Source organism: Poeciliopsis prolifica, unplaced genomic scaffold (assembly GCF_027474105.1).
Source record: "Poeciliopsis prolifica strain line A6 unplaced genomic scaffold, Auburn_PproV2 SCAFFOLD040, whole genome shotgun sequence".
Taxonomy (NCBI): Eukaryota; Metazoa; Chordata; class Actinopteri; order Cyprinodontiformes; family Poeciliidae; genus Poeciliopsis; species Poeciliopsis prolifica.
In genome coordinates this window covers 1,181,721-1,201,224 of record NW_026562415.1, presented here as the reverse complement: position 1 = coordinate 1,201,224, position 19,504 = coordinate 1,181,721, and the positions used below count along the sequence as shown (strand labels likewise).

At 38.4% G+C, this 19,504-nt stretch overlaps 1 protein-coding gene across 1 annotated transcript in view; it reads left to right on the top strand.

Moving 5' to 3' along the window:
• Nucleotides 1–19,504, top strand: part of LOC129375519 (voltage-dependent calcium channel subunit alpha-2/delta-1-like) — a 70,637-nt gene that overhangs the window by 13,882 nt on the left and 37,251 nt on the right. Inside the window, exons 3-6 of the mRNA XM_055054655.1 lie at nt 1,451–1,567; nt 10,654–10,713; nt 12,253–12,288; nt 12,640–12,796. Of these exons, the coding sequence (XP_054910630.1) occupies nt 1,451–1,567; nt 10,654–10,713; nt 12,253–12,288; nt 12,640–12,796 (370 nt within the window). The remainder of the gene's footprint in view (nt 1–1,450; nt 1,568–10,653; nt 10,714–12,252; nt 12,289–12,639; nt 12,797–19,504) is intronic.

Here is a 19,504-nt window from a genome sequence, read left to right as displayed (position 1 = left end):
TTGAGGGAGACAATTAAAAATGATCTTGAATACACCATCTCTACTGTGGAACATGGTGGTGGCAGCATCTTGCGTGTTTTAGCACGCATGTGTAACCTGGTTGGAGTTGATTGGAAGACAGCTGATGATAAATGCAGGACAAATCTGAAAGAAAACCTGTTGGCACTGCTAAAGACTTTAGATGGAGAGTCACCATTCAGCAGTGTGTTGGCCCTAAACACATGTACTATTATGCAACTTTTAGACATTCCTCCTCTAACACAACTGAATCAAATGGCTGAATTCCCTCTTCAGAGGTATATCCAGAGCCTCATAACGAGCCATTTGTTTGATGGAAGGTGTTGGAGAAGGAACACATCTCAAAGTTTTGAGAGTGTAGCTGCTGAGGACTTGACTTATGGTGTGCTTTTTTTTTTTTAGATTAAAACATATTAATGTCTTATCTTTCAAAGTCCAGACCTAAGTCTCAGAAAGCATCAGTAGCAAAATTTTGAAAACTTAAGGTACTTACCTGTCTGACTGAGCTTGAACTGTTTTCCTAAGAAGATTACAATCTTCACATTGTAGGTGTACAGCCAAGTGAGGAAAAAAATGAAAGGGGTATGAAAACTTTTGCAAAGAACTAAGAGATGTCAGCATAGATTGCAAAAAATAAGATTTCTTCAGATGAAGTTAATTATTGTGTGTGGTTTGTTACTTGGGTTTTATCCTCTAATTAACCCTCTTTGCTTGACCTGATCTGTTGGAAAAGCATCAACAGACTATTTATAGTAACTCTTCATTATATCTGGGGCGACATCATTTCCTTCAGCTTGCACAATATACATACAGTTAAGATAAGGAACAAAAGCTTTCAAGTGTTGGATAAAATTGCATCTAAACTCCAGTATGACGGAATCCACACAACAATTTCTTAATCCACAAAGATAGATGCCTCCAAGGATAAAATCAGTCAACTTTGAAGCGTCACAAAAGTCAGCAGCGAACATGATTATGTTCGTGGAATGACTGAATTAACTTCATGCAAGGAGCATGAAGGCGAATACTTGCATATGCCTCATTTCGGTGCAGGACAGTAGAATGCCTTCCGGCTGCTAAATAATTGGATTGTTTGGCATTTTTATTCCTTATTCTTTTTGCAGGGTCATATTTTAGATACTAATAAATAGTTTGCTTTAGGTTTACTGTACAATGTTATCATCATTAAGGTAGCTTTTATTGGGCTTTGGAGATTGACATTAATCAAAAGGAAAAGCCAGCTTAATCAGAATGAAGCTGACTTTTGAATTAAGTGAAGATTAGGAAAAATACATGACTCAAAAATACATACTACCAACATCCTGATTTTTAACTCTCGCTGGAAGAAACTGGGTTGTTTTTATTTTTATATGTCTTCACTTAATATGAAGTTATCTCTCACCCAGGCATTTCTCCTTTGTAATTCTCTTAGATATATCATAAACACAAAACTCACTTCAGCGTGGAATCCAACAACGCAAAAAAGCTGGTGGCAACGGCTGCAGGAAACATAGAGAAACTGCTAGCTAATCGCTCCAAAGCCCTGAAGGTAAGATTTCCTGTTTTGCAAGGCTATAACATTGAGAGAGCCAAGCTCTGAAGTCTTTGAATCTGTTGTTGGACGTGTGCTTTCGATTGTTTGTGCTGTCAAGTATCTCTCTGAGCAGACAAAATCTGTTTTCTGTTCATTACCAATGAGAACAGGCACTGGAACTCTTCCAAGGCTTCAAGCCATTTGCTGATCCCACATAATCAAATATTGTGCAGATAGATTACTTTAAGTTGCCACTTAAAATTCTTTGCATAGTGTAATGGCTTGTGCTGCTTTGTCTTGTTGTTGTTATCCCAGAGCGTTTGTTTCTAATTCCACCAAATGCTTATTATTGTTGCATCTTTCCTTATGCCTATCTCAGACCACATGGCAGTTTTGGACTATATTTCACTGAACACAACTCAAGAAAAAGGCCAAACTTTTTTCCAACAGGAATAATTATTTACATTTTTTTAATGTATCCTCAGCAGATAATTGCATCAGGTTTGTGCTCACATAAATTCCACAAAACACGTTAATCCATCTAATGATCTTTTTCTTCTTCTCTTCAAATAAGTGAAGGGCATGTCTTAAACTGTTTACCTGAAGGTTAAACTTAAATATGTCATTACAAATATGATTCATGTAATTATTGCTACCACTAAGATTAACTAAGAGAAAGATTCCTTAAGAATCTTTCCAAAATTGAGCAAATGTTTCATCAATTTATTCAAACTCTGCTACACAAAATCTACCTGTAATCAGGCTGCTACCATTTCATCTGCTGTACCCAATAAGTTGAGGAAGTATTTTTTAAAGAGTTAATTGACTGAGCAGAAACTACCAGGCATCTGCATGACTGCGTCATCATTGTGACTTTTGATTCTGTGTATGTATACTTAAAAATGGCAGGAGTCTAAATTGATCTGCACAACCTTTCACTGCTCATGAGGTTAACCAGATCAGGCCGACTAAATTAGAGTCTTGGGACGTTCCCAGTCTCGATCAATCCGGCTTAGAGTGCCAGAAATATCCAATTAAAGTCTGACAGCCTGTTGCCATGGTCACAGTCCCATCGATTGCAACATCAGTCCCGCCAAGCATCCCAATAACTGCCTAGGGAAGAGTGACAATTAGTTGCTGGTGTTGTGTTGCACCTCGAGAGGGAAACACAATCGTGCTGTGATCCCGGGTGGTGAAGCTGGGATGTTAAACTAGAGATTTGCTCATTAGATTTGATTTGACTCATCGGCTGTGCATTTTAGCTATTAAGAAAAGTGTGAAATAATGAAGTAGGAAATTTCTGATGGACAGTTCATTAATTTAATTGTCGATTAGCATCAAAGGAAAATTAACAAGCGCTGCCATGTATCTGTCGTAATGTTGATTTCTCTCCTTTTTGAGTCTAGTATCTCCCTTCCTTTCGTTTTGAAAAGAAGGGATTGTGGCTGAACATGAGTGTAATACAGCTTTTTCTATGGAAGGAATTCTATTGATATCCAAGCAAGATGAGTGTGAAATTGTTCCCTGTGTCTCTCCAGACAGTATACTAAAGATAGGAAGTCGACTGCAGACAATTTGTCATTGGGGTGTTGGCCTCTTGGTATATTATTGTAAAAAGATAGAGATCCATCAAGTAGATCTTTAAGATCCACAGTTCCATGAGGCTAGCAGCAGAAGCACTTAGTTGGTGAATTACCTGGTGTGCCTGGTGAAACTGCACATCTGCCAAGTTTATATCAAGCACAGAGGTCCTAGGAACTGTTGGTTTTTAGCCAGATTAAAATGTTACGAAGGGCATCAGATTAAGATTTTTCACTCAGACTTTTTTGATGAATCAAATTATTTCACCAGTGTCTTTTGGACTTGATTACAGTTCCTGAATTCTCACTTTTGTGCCAAGACTGTTACAACCCATACAACACGTTTGGCCATCTGTCTCATTTCTTAAACTTCCTTAATCTTATTCTTATTAAAATAGTCTTCTTTCACGTCACATGCTTTATTTCTTTTTCTTACACACTGCACGTCTTTTCCTTTAAACTTTCCCTCAATCCTGTTCTGTTGGCTGTATTGCCTGTGACTTTGCGTTGCTTCTCCCATAACTTCAGCCTGACTTTCTGTCACACTTAATTCCAGTTTTCCTGTGTTTGTTTTCCCTCCCTTGTTTTTCCTCCATCCACTTCTGTCCTTCCTTATTTCTTCTTTGGGGTGTGTGAACATGCATGTCAATGTTGTCTTTTTCTCTTTTTCTCCATTTCAAACTGCTTTACATTTTGAACACTTTGAAGTAGAATGCTTCAACGAGACAGAGGTTATATTTTGGTGGTACAAACTCTTCAAAATTTAGTTTTTAATTGTGGCACTAAAACTGACAACGAAGTAATTAATATGCAAATTTTATGTAATGGTACATAAATGTATCTTGCCAGTGAGGACACATCATTCAGTCCAATTTGTTTTAAATCTCCCCTTGTTATTAATGACCCTTAAACAAATACTATGCACACAATAAAATGTTTATATTTATATACATATAAACTGTATTTGGATATCTTAATTTCTGTGTGACCTTGACTCTCTTCCTTTTTAATGGTGTGCCATTACATAAATCTTTCACAGCACAGCATAGGTGCGATTAATAGCCAGAGACTGTGTGAACCACTATCACACAGTCTCGACCAACAGACACCTTTTTTATTACAATTACTCAGCCTTCTTTTTTTAAACCTGGCTCATCAAAAAATAGACTCCTTCTGATATTCAGTTCACCTCTAGCTCCTCTGGCTCTCTGCTCATCAATTATTGAATGGTTCTTCTTAACCAACAGCCTTTGATGGAGCCGGTAATGTCTCCCTGTGGAATAGGTCATTCTTTCTTCCACAGTGACTCCGGTAGAAATCTCTAAAAATGTTTGGCAAGTTGTTTGTTTTTTGTTTTTTAATGGTCACAGTTGCTATATTTCTGGCTTAGAGACGTCCCAATACATGTCTATTTTCTAAAAATGACACTGTCCTTTGGTCAGCCACCCACACTTAGGATTTTCTTTTATAGTCTTTGTGTCTTCTGTTTTATAGTTTCTGTGTCTGAAACCACGATTTGTACTTTGTTCCCACCTGTAGCTTTTTGCTCCTTGGGAGAAAAGTAGCACTTGTTGCAAATTTAATAATCCTATTAAATGATCATTAGGAACTTTAACCACCTCTTACCACCTTTTGAAATTGACAGAATATCAGTGTGTCTATTTATGCATTAAATTGTCCACTTTTGGATAATTTAATGCCTTCCAATTAGTCTCATCTACTCTTCTCTTTCGTTTAAGTCTTCTTTTCAACTATGCCTAAGAAATAGACAGACAACGTTGCACCACAGAACAGACTGTGAAATTTGAATATCGATTGCCCAGTTATTTCAGGCCTTGGATTGCATTAGTAGTTTGGCAGCAGAGTTAAAAGGCTTTGGCTGCCCACCAGAGACTGAACCACAATTGATATCCCTTTATGGAAACAGAAAAACAGTTATTTTTCAGCCTCACATTGCAAAGGTTTGAATCCCTGGAGTGATTCTCCATCAAGAGGAAAACCAAATTTGCTTAATTGAGAGTGGGTTTAGTTTGACTTATAACTGCCAAGAAGAAAGACGGCCTGTGCTACACTGGGACTGTTGATGAATAAATGGTCTCTGGGAGATTTTGGTCTGCAGAGGGCATGGACCATGGATGCAGTAGGTAACCATGACACCCTGGTTGCTTAGCTACAAAGGGGATCATAAACAGATGCCCCTCTTTCAATGTGAATAATTTTTGCTTTGCTGCTTTCTCCGTTATCAAATTTTGGTTTTAACACTGGGCAAACTAAGTGAGAAAACTGTCATTCGAGTACCCTCATCAGTCTTTTTCATGTATAAAACTCTGAATTGCTTGTTTAGGAGCTTTCATGCTCATTAACTTGTCTGAAGAGGATGAGAACAACAGTGTAAATAGTGGAATAGAGCTTTTTTTGAATGTAGTGGTGTGTAATTATGGAGGAGACACTGATCTCTAGTGTCTACAAGTGTGTTATTAGGCTGCCACTTGATGACATGGTGTGAGTCATTAGCCTCTGCTGTTAAACTTAATAACCGAGTACAGACTCATGGATTCATCTATCCATTTACAGAGCTGCAATGAAGTATTCTCTCTTTTGAGGGATAACCTTTTGTTTATTACATGTTTTTGATAACATGATTAAATGCAGAATTTAATTCTCTCTATCAACTTCACTGCAAAAGGTGAAAAATACTTAAAAGATTGTGTTACTTTATCATAATCCTCAAACTGTGTAAATGATACTGAACCATAAGTTTAGAAAATAAACTCTTGTCTACATGGATCTCCAGTGAAGTAACTGACTCCATGAAAGCTTTTACTGGGACCTCAAGGTACCACTTGAATTGGATTTTGATGTTCTCGATTTCCCTTTACCAATAAATCAACCAGAAATCAGTATCAGCTGGTTTTTCCTTGCTCAGGGAATGACATGATGCATAGCTGGGAATCTTTTTCAATAAATGCATCATATCTAAGAGCTACCATCATCTATTCTTTAGAATCATACCAACCAACAAACTTTGTTTCAAGGCACCTTTTTGATATTTATAAATCTGAGGTGCTAGGCTGAGTCTATGAGGCAAACTTTCAAATTTAATTATGCTAATCAGATGCTCCCAAAAAGGAATATTTTGTGTTGATACTGTGCATGACCTTTTGGTCACGACTTCTACCTTTCTCTTTCAGCACATTTTGTTCTTGTTGTCTTCAGAAAAGAAAGAAATCCAATTTACTTGTCATACCTCGAAGAAAGTTTGAAGTCGGTATTGTGGAGAAAAAGCCAAATGAGGTTGTATCTAGTTTGGCTGATTTCAAGTTGGCTTGCGCTTTACTCAAAATAAAAAGTGTGAAATTACACATCTCTTTAAATTTGACAGGCAATTACCAGGCATTTTTCTAGCAAACGGCCCTTGATTTGTTTGATAATTAATGGTCCAAGCTTATCACTTTCCCGCTATGAAAACATACATCTGGAGCTTGAAAGTGTGCTTTAGAAATTGAGCTGGTTTTGTGAGTGTGTGTGCGTCTGGCCACCGGTGACTCATTAATCACCACTTCCTGGAGCGTGTGTGTATCGGGCTGCTTTTGTCAGTACAGCTGTTGGACTCTGTGTGTGGCTTCCACTGAACCTACTTTTTGTTTGTCATCTCTGTTTTCCTACATGATGCTTATCAGACATACATTATGCACACAAAGAGGGGCGAGTGTGTTTGATGTCTCCCTTATTAGAGCTTAGAGCTCACTGCCTTGCTCACGCTTCTATTTTCAGTCCCATTTAGCTGCGGACGAGAAGACCTGTGCTTCATCTTGTGCAAACAAAATTACACTCATTCATTGTACTGCTCACTTAATTTCCTTTGAAAATATATTTGATTTCAATGATGGGTGCATCAATAATGGTGAGATATCTGCCACAAATTGATGATTCTCTCACCTGTTGCTGTAAAAAAGCAGTTTTTCAAATGTCAAGTTGGTCGCAAAGTTATCTAGAATCTTAATATCTTGAGATTAGCACGATAAACCAAAGGAAAGGTGTGATTATTATACAATGCATTGTACAGTAGCAGCCTGGGTGTTGATTTTGGTGCACAGAGCTGCCACGTAAACACACCAGCTGGGTGCAGCTGTTATTGGGTCTCATTTGCAGCCAGCTGGCACACAGATAGCACAGCACCCCTTCCTTGCTGAGTTATCAAACCAGGGCATGATGACCAAACCAACATCCATTTCTAACAAGTGGCATTCTGCAAAGCTAGCATGTTTTAATGCTTCTTTCTCTGTGTAAAGGACCAATGCTGCTGGATAATTTGTCGTCATGCATGTATTTACTGTACAGTTGTTTTCCTTCTGTTTCCATTGTATGTGCCTTTGTGTGATGTGTGCAAATGTATTTCCCCCTTTCTTTGGCCCACCTCCTGCTTACCCCACCTTCAGTACTTCCCTCCCAGCTCCCCATGGGCTGAGCAGGATAGATCTGACTAAAGTGGTGCCAGTCACAACACCAGATGCTCATGTTTCCTCTGCTCTTCCATGCCTCCCTGCATATCAGTGGGGTGGCAGGTGTGTCTGTGTGTTTGTGTGTATGCGTTCGCTCCTGGCTGGACTAGACACTTTAATCAGGGTGATGGGAGGGTGTGTGTTTTATACAGTACCCGAGTGTGGTGCTTGCAGAATATGAAAATCATAGGAGCTAGACCATACACTGCCCCTGTGATTTTATCTGAAATCATCTTGGTTAGCTAAGGTGTTTCTTAAAAATTAACCCCATTCATCCATTTAGATGGACGTGATTATTCAAATAATAATAAATTAAAAAAAAACTCAAATTAGACAAATGCTTCCTTCGAAACATCTCAAAAGTTGCTTTTGATCATTAAAAGGAATCATTTAACCTCTAAGATGCTAATTAAGGTAAAACTAATTAGGAAAAAGAAAATGTGGTAGATACACAGGAGGGTTTACTCTGGTTCTTTACTTTGGAGTGAGTTCACACATAGTTTGGCACTCTTTTAGGCTTTACCCACACAAACTGAAGGATCATCCTTTCTGTTGCCATGGTCTTCATTATATCATTGCACCCAATTTTGATAATCTCACTCTTCAGGTTTGGATCCAGGAGGATCCACCAGTGTCCATAAAACTGTCAAGGTCAATAGTTGTGTTTACCATCATCTACACAAATGAATTGGTCTATGCAATTAGTCTATGGAAGTGACTGAAATGAGCATACTAAATATGGCGACTAGTGTTGAGATAAGGATCCTGTATCATCTGGTGGGAGCCATAAGTAGACCAGCTGATCCTCCTGATTGAAGGAGTCAGTTGAGGTGGGCCGGGTCTCTGATTATGAAGAACACCTCCCTTTAGAGGTTTTCCAATGAACTTCTAAAGATAGATTAGAAAAGAAACCACAACTTGCTAGACGAGCCATGTATTTTCCTTCTGAGTTGGGAGCATGCTGGGGTTTTCCAGAATAGACTGCGGAGGGAGAGGGCAGGATTTTCCTCCTTGACCTCTTAGCTCTCGTGATCTGATTTCTTTAGACCTAGATCTGGAGCTGCTGCCTCCATGACCTGATCTCAGAAGAGCAATAGATGGATTGATGGATGGATCTTGGGCATAAAACTACACAGCATAAACCAGGCATACATCAATATCCACTTGTAACATTGTAATCTCTTAATATGCACTTTCTAGAAAGTTCTTCCTTGCTGCCAGTTTTAAGATTTTTACCTGTTAAGTACTTCTGTCATTATTTATATCACATGTCATTTTATTTCATGTGGCTTTCTCGGGTGGAATCTCTGTAAAATACTGGAATGGACATAATGGAGTAGCTAGAAAGTGACAGAAACTAAACCAGCTGCTGGCCTTTGACCTCTGAACCTTTTCATCTGCCGCTCAGTTCCTCATTAACGTGCGTCTGCTTCTGGGTGCAGAAATTAGTGCCCAGGTGTGTGCATGTGTGAACAGGTGCTTGAAATCTGAGATGACAGCTCTGTGAGCTGAGGACTGTTGACGATGAGGTCAGTAGGTCCTGTAAATATTCCATCTGCAGAGAACTCACTTTGAGTAAAAAGAACAATGAATTTGTAATTAGATGGGTACACCGGAGTGGCCCTTTTTTTGAATATGCTTTGATTCATTTGATCGTGAGAGTTTTCATACCATCAAGAAAACTGATACATTTCTTTGTGTTCCCAAACTAAATTTGGAAATGGATTGTTTGTTTTGTTTTATTTCTGTATCAATTTTATCTGATTCCTCTCATTTGGCTAGTAAGAACAACGATAATACCAATCAATCGTTTGTCTTTGAATTATTCTTGAGTTTGAAAAAAAAGTTAAAGCACAATTCTCATTTGGCTTTGGCCACTTGCATTTCAAACTGGAGGAAGGAATTTTGTGTGCTTTTATAGGTCTAATAAAAAGACCACCATTTCCCCAACTGTCAGCACACATCTTTCTCAAAATATTAAACAAGCTTTTGTGTGGTTACAGTTACGGATTCCCTTCCCCCCACCTCCACCCTTGCAAGACAGGAAAACACAGGCATATGTGTACCAATAACACAAATGTAAAGAGAAATGAAGCTGAGATTGTTTTTGAGCTAACCTGATTTCAAATGACAATAGCATTGGCCCTCAGCATGCTCTATGAGATGTGAAATGATGTCAAGCCAGATCTTTGGGGAATAGGGAGGAAAATCTGCATTGGCAGTTGCCTCTGAGCCAATAGACAATTCAGTGAGGAAGTCATTTTCAGCAAAGAAACAAAAAATCTTGATAGGGTCTCCATATAGGAATGATATATTTGTAGGACATTGATCAAGTTATGTATTTTAAAATATCATTCAGTAATTAAACTTAAAGTCATAATACATAAAATTAAAATGTCAGTAAAACAATATATTTTTGTTTTAACAGAGATGGATCACGTTTTTCCAAAGTGCATTTTACAGTGAGGCACAGCAATCAAAAACACTTTGATTGCTGTGATTGCCTTAATTTCAAAGCAAAAACTATATCAATAATTCATTAAATTAATCCCCTCCACCCCGCACTCTCATTTGATGAGTAAATTTGTTTCCTCATCAGATTTCTTCTTTCTGCATGACTTAATGCCCTTAGAGCCATGCATATCAAAAGGAAGAGATAGATTTCATATTTCCCTGGGGAAATTAATAGTACAGTGCATTTCTGGACCAGGTACAGATTAAAAACTGGGCCCATAATAAACCCATTAACCTAGTCATTAGGATCTGGGGAAAGATTGAATATGTGGGTGTCTAATTTTAGAGTAACACTGACATCACTGGTTCTTACAAATGCCTTTAGGAAGGAAGATATTGAATGCACTCTCTTGAATTTGTGATTTGTGGCCAAGTTCAGGGGCCATGACATCAAATTTTATATTTAATTAATTTCATGATCACATCTTTGACAGTTGTTTGTTTGCTTTTCCTTTTTTCCTCAAATAAATTTCCAAAACCATCTTTCTTCCACTCTTTTTTTTAGAAACTTGCAAGTGAGGCCGAAAATTTTCAAAAGGCACATGAGTGGACAGTCGACGGTGAGGTGAGTGTGTGGGACCGGCCCGATCCGATAAGCTCATTAACACACACCCCTTGTTACATACAGATCAAGTGCTGCAGTAAGCTGCATGTGCAGAGTGAGGAGAACGATGTTATCTAATATGATTGTAGTAATTTTGCAAATCTCATTACAGAAACAATTGTATTTTAATAACTGTCGAAAGGATGGCATTTCATTACCACTCCTAACAGCCGGAAAGAAGCAGACCTGGTCATAAGGAACACTAATACACTACTTTGTCTCTCCCAGTTTTCATTACTCTGAGTATTAACAGTGCATTAAAAGGGAATTCACAGCTAATGTGAAGTCATGCTTGTTTTACTCGTTAAGTCACAATGACTGACTGATCGCACAGTCGTTGGTGGTTTTGGGGGTTTCATGTTGGTTTTTTAGAAATGCCATTTTATTGCAGCCAATTAACAAATGAAAAACAGTGAGTGTTCATTTAGTGATGGAGCGGAAAGAAATTGAATGCAGCCATTAAAGCTTTTAGGTTTAACCCCCCCACCCCCAGTGCTTCCAAATCTTAATGACTTTATTCCATTAAACATTTTGACATTGGCTATTTAATATCATGCATATTTTGTAGTGTTGAAAGAAGCTGAAGTAAAAAAAATATATCTCTAGTAGACTGACTGATTTACATGTTACCTAACTCAACAGATTTGCTTTCCTGGCAAAGTACATACCTTTGTGCTTAATTAACTAAAATTGTCTGACAGAGTGATGAATTCAAAACCCCACAGTATATTTGTCTGTGTATTATGAAATGAAATAACTAACTTTTTCAACTAAAAAGCTTTAAAAAAAAAAAAAAAAAAAAAGGCGGTAGTTAGGTAGGTAATTTTAAATCTCATTAAATCAAAGATGCCAATAAAAAGTTTCCTGATAAAGTTAAACGTTTGTTACTTTATTTGAGGGTTATTGGAAAACTGTAATTGGATTAACAGTGTTTCCAGTGCTCATGGTTGCATTTTTTTAAAACATAAAAATCAGTTTCCAACAGTAAAATTTACAGTTAACAAAACTTTTACAGTACTGTGGAGCATTACTTTTTTATGTTTTACAATGGAACAAAGTAATTTACCCCTATTTCTCTCCTTTGGTTGAATAAAGGTTTTTACATAAAAATAGACCCTAATTACCTGAGTCATGACCTGAAAATTGTAAGCAGATGTTGTGTTTGGCTTTAGTTTGATTACAAAACTAACTTAACAGCGGCAGCAGTGCTTGCCGTCCTGTTGTTGTACGTGGCTGTAAAGTAAGCAGACAGGTGGTGGGAGTCAGTGAACCGTCTTTGTTGCTCTGGGGCATTAGAATGTCAACACTGTGGCTAGCTTGTGCAAAATAACACCACTTCCCTCCCTGATTCATGCTGTCAGTACAGGGCCCTACAATATAAAGGAGAAAGATGTTTATAGGGGTAGTATTATGTTAACTCTTCTTTGTGTGTGAGCTTTATGGAGTTATTGTGTCATTCATTCCTAATCTCTTCCTTTCTGTCTTTGGACCACTTTGCAGCCCAACAAACTCAAGTACTACAATGCTAAAGACGGCGTAAGTACATATTAATTCACTTTTTTAGCAGAACACATTGTGTATATTAAAGGTTCACTTTGGTTCTGTCAAAACACAAATATTAATTTCTCTTGAACTATTTCACGATTTGTTTTGGATATTTTTTTTCTAATGCTGTGCATATTTGTGACTGAGAGGAAAATGATGCATGTTTTTGAATAGTCAAATTTTTTCCCCTAAACAAAAATTCATTAATGTGCAACATGTTATGCATCCACTCCCTTTATGTCAAACCTTTTGTTCACGGTGCAAATACAAATGGAAGTCTTTGTAGCCATGTCTTTTTTATTTTTTTAACTGAACAGTTAACATTTGAATTCCTTTGTACAGGTAAATAAGACCGCACTGAAAGAAAAAGATAAAGACAAAGAAGAGGACAGGAGCAACAGGTTCATTCCAGAGGACTTTGAAATAGACCCCGACTTCAAACGTCTCGTCTCTTACAACACCACTGCCGTCCACATCCCCACTGACATATATGAAAGCTGTAAGTGGAATAGAATGAACTTCATTGTAAGAAAAAAATATTCATAAAAATTTATTTGATAAAACGAAGCTAACAGAAAAATGGGTAAAGATAAATTACGATGCAATAGAAAAATGTACTATGGGTCAGACTAGTAAGCCTCTGCCTGAGCAGTTGTTCAGGTAGAGGAACTCCTCCCTCATTTTCGGTAGGTGGTGAGAAAAATTTATTTTTGCTTTGCCAATATTTTTTGGTGTGAAAACATCAAGATTCTCCCTGCAATCCTGGATGTTTTATTGTCATTGTATTTTCTTTTTTTTTTGACTGAACTGATTCACCCGCTTGTCACTCTAGTGTGAAAATAAATTCTCTTCCTTGTGAGATAATTTAATTAGTCCCACAGCACGCAGTAATGCAGAGGAAACCTAACGGAGTGAAATCTAAATCCATAACAAATATCTCACTGGCCATTAATCAGAGAAAATCTGGTTGTGGTTGAGAATTGTATTTAATGACTTGTACTGTACTGTAAGATTCAGTTTAGTGGGAGACTGCATGCTGGCCAGACCTGATCAACTTGCAGTCACACCAGTGTTAAATATCTCTGCTTGTGAGGATTTCCACTCTGCTCTAAGAAATGGCATTCTAGTGACCATTCTTGAGGATAAGTCTTGCTTAAATGAGTTCAACCAGAACCAACATTGACCAAAAATTTAAAACGCAAATTATATCCTACTGAGATATCCAGTCACAAAATGTAAGGGCTTAGAGACAATTGCAGTGGTTAAACTATGAATGTTCCATCATCAACAACATTAATATTACGTTAGATGTAGAGATGTTTGGTATTTGCACATACATGTCAATCACCACTGCTTTTGTGATAGAAATTAGTTTTGTACAAAGCACATAATTTACATGTTATTATAGGAGACTAATGCAAAACTAACAGAGCTAACAAACATGTCACATTCTGTTGATTCTGTCATTGAATGATTATTGAAGGTGCCATGTTTACAATGATGGGAGTGTCCAATTCAATCAGTTGGGTCATTCATATAAAAGTACAATTGTTAAATATTAATTTTATTAATTTCTAGTTATCCATTTTTAAGCGTGAATACAATATCTCCTGGTCTATTTCTATAATTGGTATAGAACATTCCCATGCATCCTGTTTTCACTACGGTCACCATCTACAGGATACTTCAATGATGAAGCGCTCAGCCTTTGAGCACCATCTGCATTGCAGACAGTTGAAGTATTCTAGTCTATATATAGTTCAAATGCCATCCGCCCACTGGTCAGCACACTGGCCCCCTCTTTACCCTGGTCACCAGCTGCTCCCTTCCCTCATGCTGATCACGGACTCCACCAACATTTCTTGATCTGTTCACAGCATGTCAGCACACCCAAGACTGATCCTCTTTGAAGAAGTGCTTGTGAGAAGCATTATGATATTATTCTGTGTTTATCTCACAGCTTAGCCTTTTTGCTTTCTGTTTCTACAGTCTTTAAACATTTCATTACTCCACAACTTTTCCAATGAAATTGTGAGAGTCCTAAACATAGATACAGGTTGTCAAGATTAATCGCCTAACTTCTCAATTGGGGCTCACAACAACAGCTTCAATTCACAAACCAAGTAGAACGTTTTTTGTGAGATAGGCAATACCTTTTACATTTATTTTTGTTTTAGAGATCATCACAGGAGCCAATTTGATTTTTCCAACCATATGTAGTTTATACTTCTGCGAACAAACATTTAATTCAAAAGCTAAAATTAAAACATTTAAGCATTTTTATGTGATGTTATGGGTAATAGAAAATGTCATACTTGTTGGAAAAGGAGATGCATCCTGAGGTGGTTAGTCATATACTGCATAAACTCATAAAATCGTTTTAATTGGTCGATTCCAAGTCAGCCAGAATGAACCTTTAAGGTGATGCAACAGCTTTTTAAAAATGTTTAGGAATTCATTAGCAGCAACAACTTTATAGAATTTCATTACAATAAAGTAGATTTTCCCATTAAGCTGATCAAACTGGTCTAGAATTGACAACTCTATCTTTGTGGTTTTTAGGCAGTTATTCCAGGGCAGCATACAAACTAAGAACATTTGAAATGGAGGCAAGTCTTCACACTGACACACGCTATGTCTTTCTTTTGGATGCACATACACACACACTTGCTGTTGATTTGGCAACAAGAAGGCAAATCCACAGCCGCAACATAACAGCCAACACAGACATATTCCTATGAGACCAGCTTATGTTTATATATTAGATTTGAAAGAAAAACAGGCAAATTTCAGAGGAGGGAAATAGGCCGATTTATACTGAGGCACACAGCTTAATGATATTGCTTTAGTTTGTGTTTATTACCATCAGCCGAATGTTCAATATCGGTTTTAGTCTTAACAGTAGGCCTTCTAAGTGCAACAGACTACATCACATGACTTTTGTGTCCTTATACAGCGAGTCACTCCCAATAAGGCGGACTATAAATGTGCAGTGACGGGCCTCTGAGGCCTCTGACTGTGCAGACATTTTGTCATTGCCAAATGCACTCGGTTATTTTTACAAGCTGCAGTTATAATGATGAAGAGGCTTGGGGTTGGGTTCAGGAGATTCAATAGTGCGTTATGCTCAGTATGATTCAGTTATCTTTTTTTATTTATTTATTTATTTTCTAATAGTGAGTGGACTACTGGCAGCTCGGCTTGGGGTATACTTTTAGTTTCTCATCTGTAGAAAAGGCCAGTTTATTAATTCCCCTTAGAGCTCAATAAATTTATGGTCAGTAAATTTTCAGTGTTGAACAATGGGAAGATATTTCCAAGATTGGAAAGTTGGCATGTTTCTGATAACTGTAGGGATGTAATTGGAGGCCTTCACTTTTTAGCCTCCTTTTGCTGGCCATAATAAATATAAAAATAGATTGCAGACTGCAAGATTTCAAGTAACATCCACTTAGAGTTTACATACCCACCCAAGTTGCATAATTTTCTTTCCTAAGGGTTTCTAAACCTCCAAGGACATTCAGACTTTTATCTATTCTCTTCTGTTTTATCAGCATCTAGAAGATGCATGTGACAAAATCAAAAAGGAATCACTTTGAAGAAGATTAAAGAATTCATTAAACCACCATAATAAGTATACTTGCATATCAAGTAAAGGAAAAAAAGTAGATGAAATGTACCCAAAATATACAGTTGTAGCTTGCAAATTTAGCCATATCTTTTCAGCATTTTGGACATGCTGGAATCATGAACTTCAGTGTAGTTAGGACAGAGAGAAAACACTTTTGCTATTGTGTTTAAAAGATGTGTTGGCAACGTAGGTGCTGAAAAACTGAACTCATTACAGGCACTTCTCACAAAAATGGTTGCAGAACAATCATGAAAGATCTGATGACCTTGACTGTTTTCTGTTTTTAATTTATCTGCTTCTTTTCTATCTCCTTCAGTGTAGAGCCAGCTTGCATGTAAACAGAGTAAGAAACTTCCACAGTGCAAAAACTCTTTTTCTTTTTCTTTTTAGAATCTCTACTTTGACAAAGTTTCTCTTTACTGAAGTTTGGATTACGTTGATCTATTTCTCTGCAGCAGATGAAAACCTCTGATTCTAAGTTGTCCACCTGCAATGTGAACAACTGTGTCAGGGATTTGCTCTTTGCCCGCTCACAGCCCAGACTTGGACGAAGTTCTCGTTAGCCCAGTTGTAAAGTCGTTCTGGGTATAGCAACTCTGAGGTCTTGAAATCTTGAAATGACGACCAGCTCCCACTCTGCTGCCTCACCGGCTGGCCAGTACATTCAGAGTTGCCATTGTAATGGGCATCTTTGGACACGCCCAGATGCGCCTCTCTGGCGTGAGGAGAGTCGGTTGTAACTTGATTATGGGACTCGGTCTAGACGAGGCTGGCGTCCCTTTTGCTGTTTATGATGCTGTAGGAGCTGTATAATCGACTGCTCTTATGTAAGAGAAGAATTTCTGCAGAGCCAAAAGAGTTGATCTCATATTGGTTTCCCTTAACCTTAGCTCCATTTCATTAGGCATAATAAATTTTGCTTCCTGGTGACAAATCTGCTACTGTCTTTCTCTCCCACATGATTGGAATCCATTCTCTGTGCTGATCCAGTGTGGGTGGTCAGACTGGGATTTATCTAGTGTTTGTGTTCGCACACTCAAACCACGGATGAATCAGCCTGTCCGCATGCATGATTGTGATCGAGGGAGAGCTGGAAACACTTGAGGTGTGAGAGTTTGCACGAGCGCGTGCGTGTGTGTATGTCACGTCACGTGCACATATTGTGCCGTATAGGGATCTCGTAGCTGCATATGCATGTCTTCTCGCTCATTAGGCAGAGCAGTGTGGATGCGATGAGAGGAGATGAAAGGGGAGCGTTGTGGCCTTGGCAGGAGATCCGAGGCTCGTCTGATGCCCGTTTGCATCTACGCTGTGTGACACCTGTCAGCCCCAGACATGCACACACTGTGATGCGCTGAGATACTGTGACTGTGTGTGTGTGTATGCGATTGTGTTATTGCCAAAGTCCTTTTGGCAAAGCTCACAACTTACAAATGGATTTTCTTTTCTACTTGCACCCTTGTGCCACTTTATACACATCCTATTTCATTTATAAAGCTTGCAGCCAAACTCTGAGGTGCACTTAAATCCATCTCCGTCTTTCTATCCTTCCTTCCCCATCCTTGTCTTACTGTCATTACATCTATAACTTGTGTCCCTTGTGAGGAGTTGGATGCCTGCCCGTGATGTTCTAATCAGCTAAGTGGGGGTCCCATTTGGATGCGAGGAGGCTCCCAGACAGTTGTCTCCTAATCTGATTTCACCTCTTCTATAAATCAAGAAAATAAGGAGACAGTCAAGGTCTGTCCTTATCTATTTTGTGACCTCAAGCAGACTCCAAGTTCATGCTTTTTGTATTTGTTTTTCTTGCTAGTACTTGTGGTGATTGTTACACAAAAGTCCAATGGAATACGTGGACGTTCATGGCTATGATGTTAACGTGAGTTGAAAAACCAAATTTGCTTATTTTCTAGGTGCAACTCAAACACTGAAATAAAGCAAAACATTCTGTCCAACTAGAATAATCGCTACAAACAAGAACATTTGTAAAATATTTGCATTGAGATTAGGCATCACAGGTCATCAAGTAAGATGTTGAGGCAGCCGTAAGTACTTTGGTCGTTTTCCATGTTAGCTTAATTTCTCAGCCTCAGAAGTTGCAAAGTAGTAAAGTATCTTTGAATAGAAGATCCTTTCTGATTCAGTGATTACAGGTTTTCACCGCCTCTTCTTCAACTGTGTTATTATGTTCAAGTGCACCAGCAGAGTCAACTACCAGTTAGCTGATGGAAGGGAACAGCAGAGGCAACTGCATGGCACAGAGCAGAGTTCCCTCGCAGTTTCACTTCCCACTCCCAACGTCTTCTAATTCCCTGCTGGAATCATGTTTTTCTCTAAACATGTTCCCGTGTCTTCTTGACTGATGAATTCAATCTTTTTTTAAGTCAATTCTTCTGTTCATTTTAATGAAAACCCTGAGAGTTGCTTTGCACTCCCTCTACCTCAGCAACATGGTGACAGTTGGTAGGAGCAAATTTGTTTGCATTTGTTTCTACAAATGCATATTCCTAACAAACATCAATATTTGGATTACATCTCCTTTATGTTAGTTGTTTTTCAGCTTCATTTCATTGTTTTTTACCAACGTTGCCTTATTTTCTTTTCTCCCATCTCACCCAAGCGAAGAGACATTTTTCTCGTCTAGAAGGAAAAAAAAACCTTTTACTCTGAGCCATATTTTCTGAGAGACATTGATCCACACTTGTCGCTCTGAGTATGCAAACACTCAAAACCGCACGTGTTACCCTCTGAAGTCCCTCGGGAAATGATGGCACGGCTGACAAATAGAGCCGACCGGTGCTTACATTGGTGTGGTGACACCTCTCTTCCTCTCGCCGCAGTGACCTCGAGCAAGCAACAGGCACGTCACTTCACAGATGGATGTGTTTACACCGAAACTGTGATTTGTTCCATCATTCAGCTGGGATTAGATCCCCACAACATAGTAGTTAAAGGCTCAGCTCTGCATGTTAACCTGCTCTATTACTCTCATGTGTTTGTGACACACGAGAGTTGGGAACCATTATAAACATTCATTTCTTTTGTTTTTCATTCTCAGATTTTTCTGGGCATTTTTGGGGCTTTTTTTGTTTTTTTGGTCAGACGCATCTAGTTAGTGGTGTCACTTATACCAGCAGAACTAATCCGATAGAATCCAAAAAAGCTTGGAGAGCAGGAGAGCAGAACACAGAGAAAGTGAGGTGATAGGATTGCCTTCACAATCCCATCATGCAGCACTTTAACTTTGCAAGATCCAGAGTGCAGATCTCTGATGGGATGATTGGGATTTGGATAGGGGGCCCAGCAGATACCATTTTCAGCCAAAGCATGACAGTAGCACATATCAGTAGCAGTGGAAACCTGATTATGTTGTAAAACTGGGGAGCAGGAATGGAGCGCTGAACATCCTCGCACCCTCACAAACTCAAGATGATTATTTTTAAACTTTCACCATCAGGAACACTCCATGAGAGTGCGACATGACTTTCTGCTTTCAGCTGGTGAAATCCTTAACTTTTGCTAAAATTATATAGCATACAATTGAATTGTCAAATTTGTTTTGTTCTATTTTGTTTT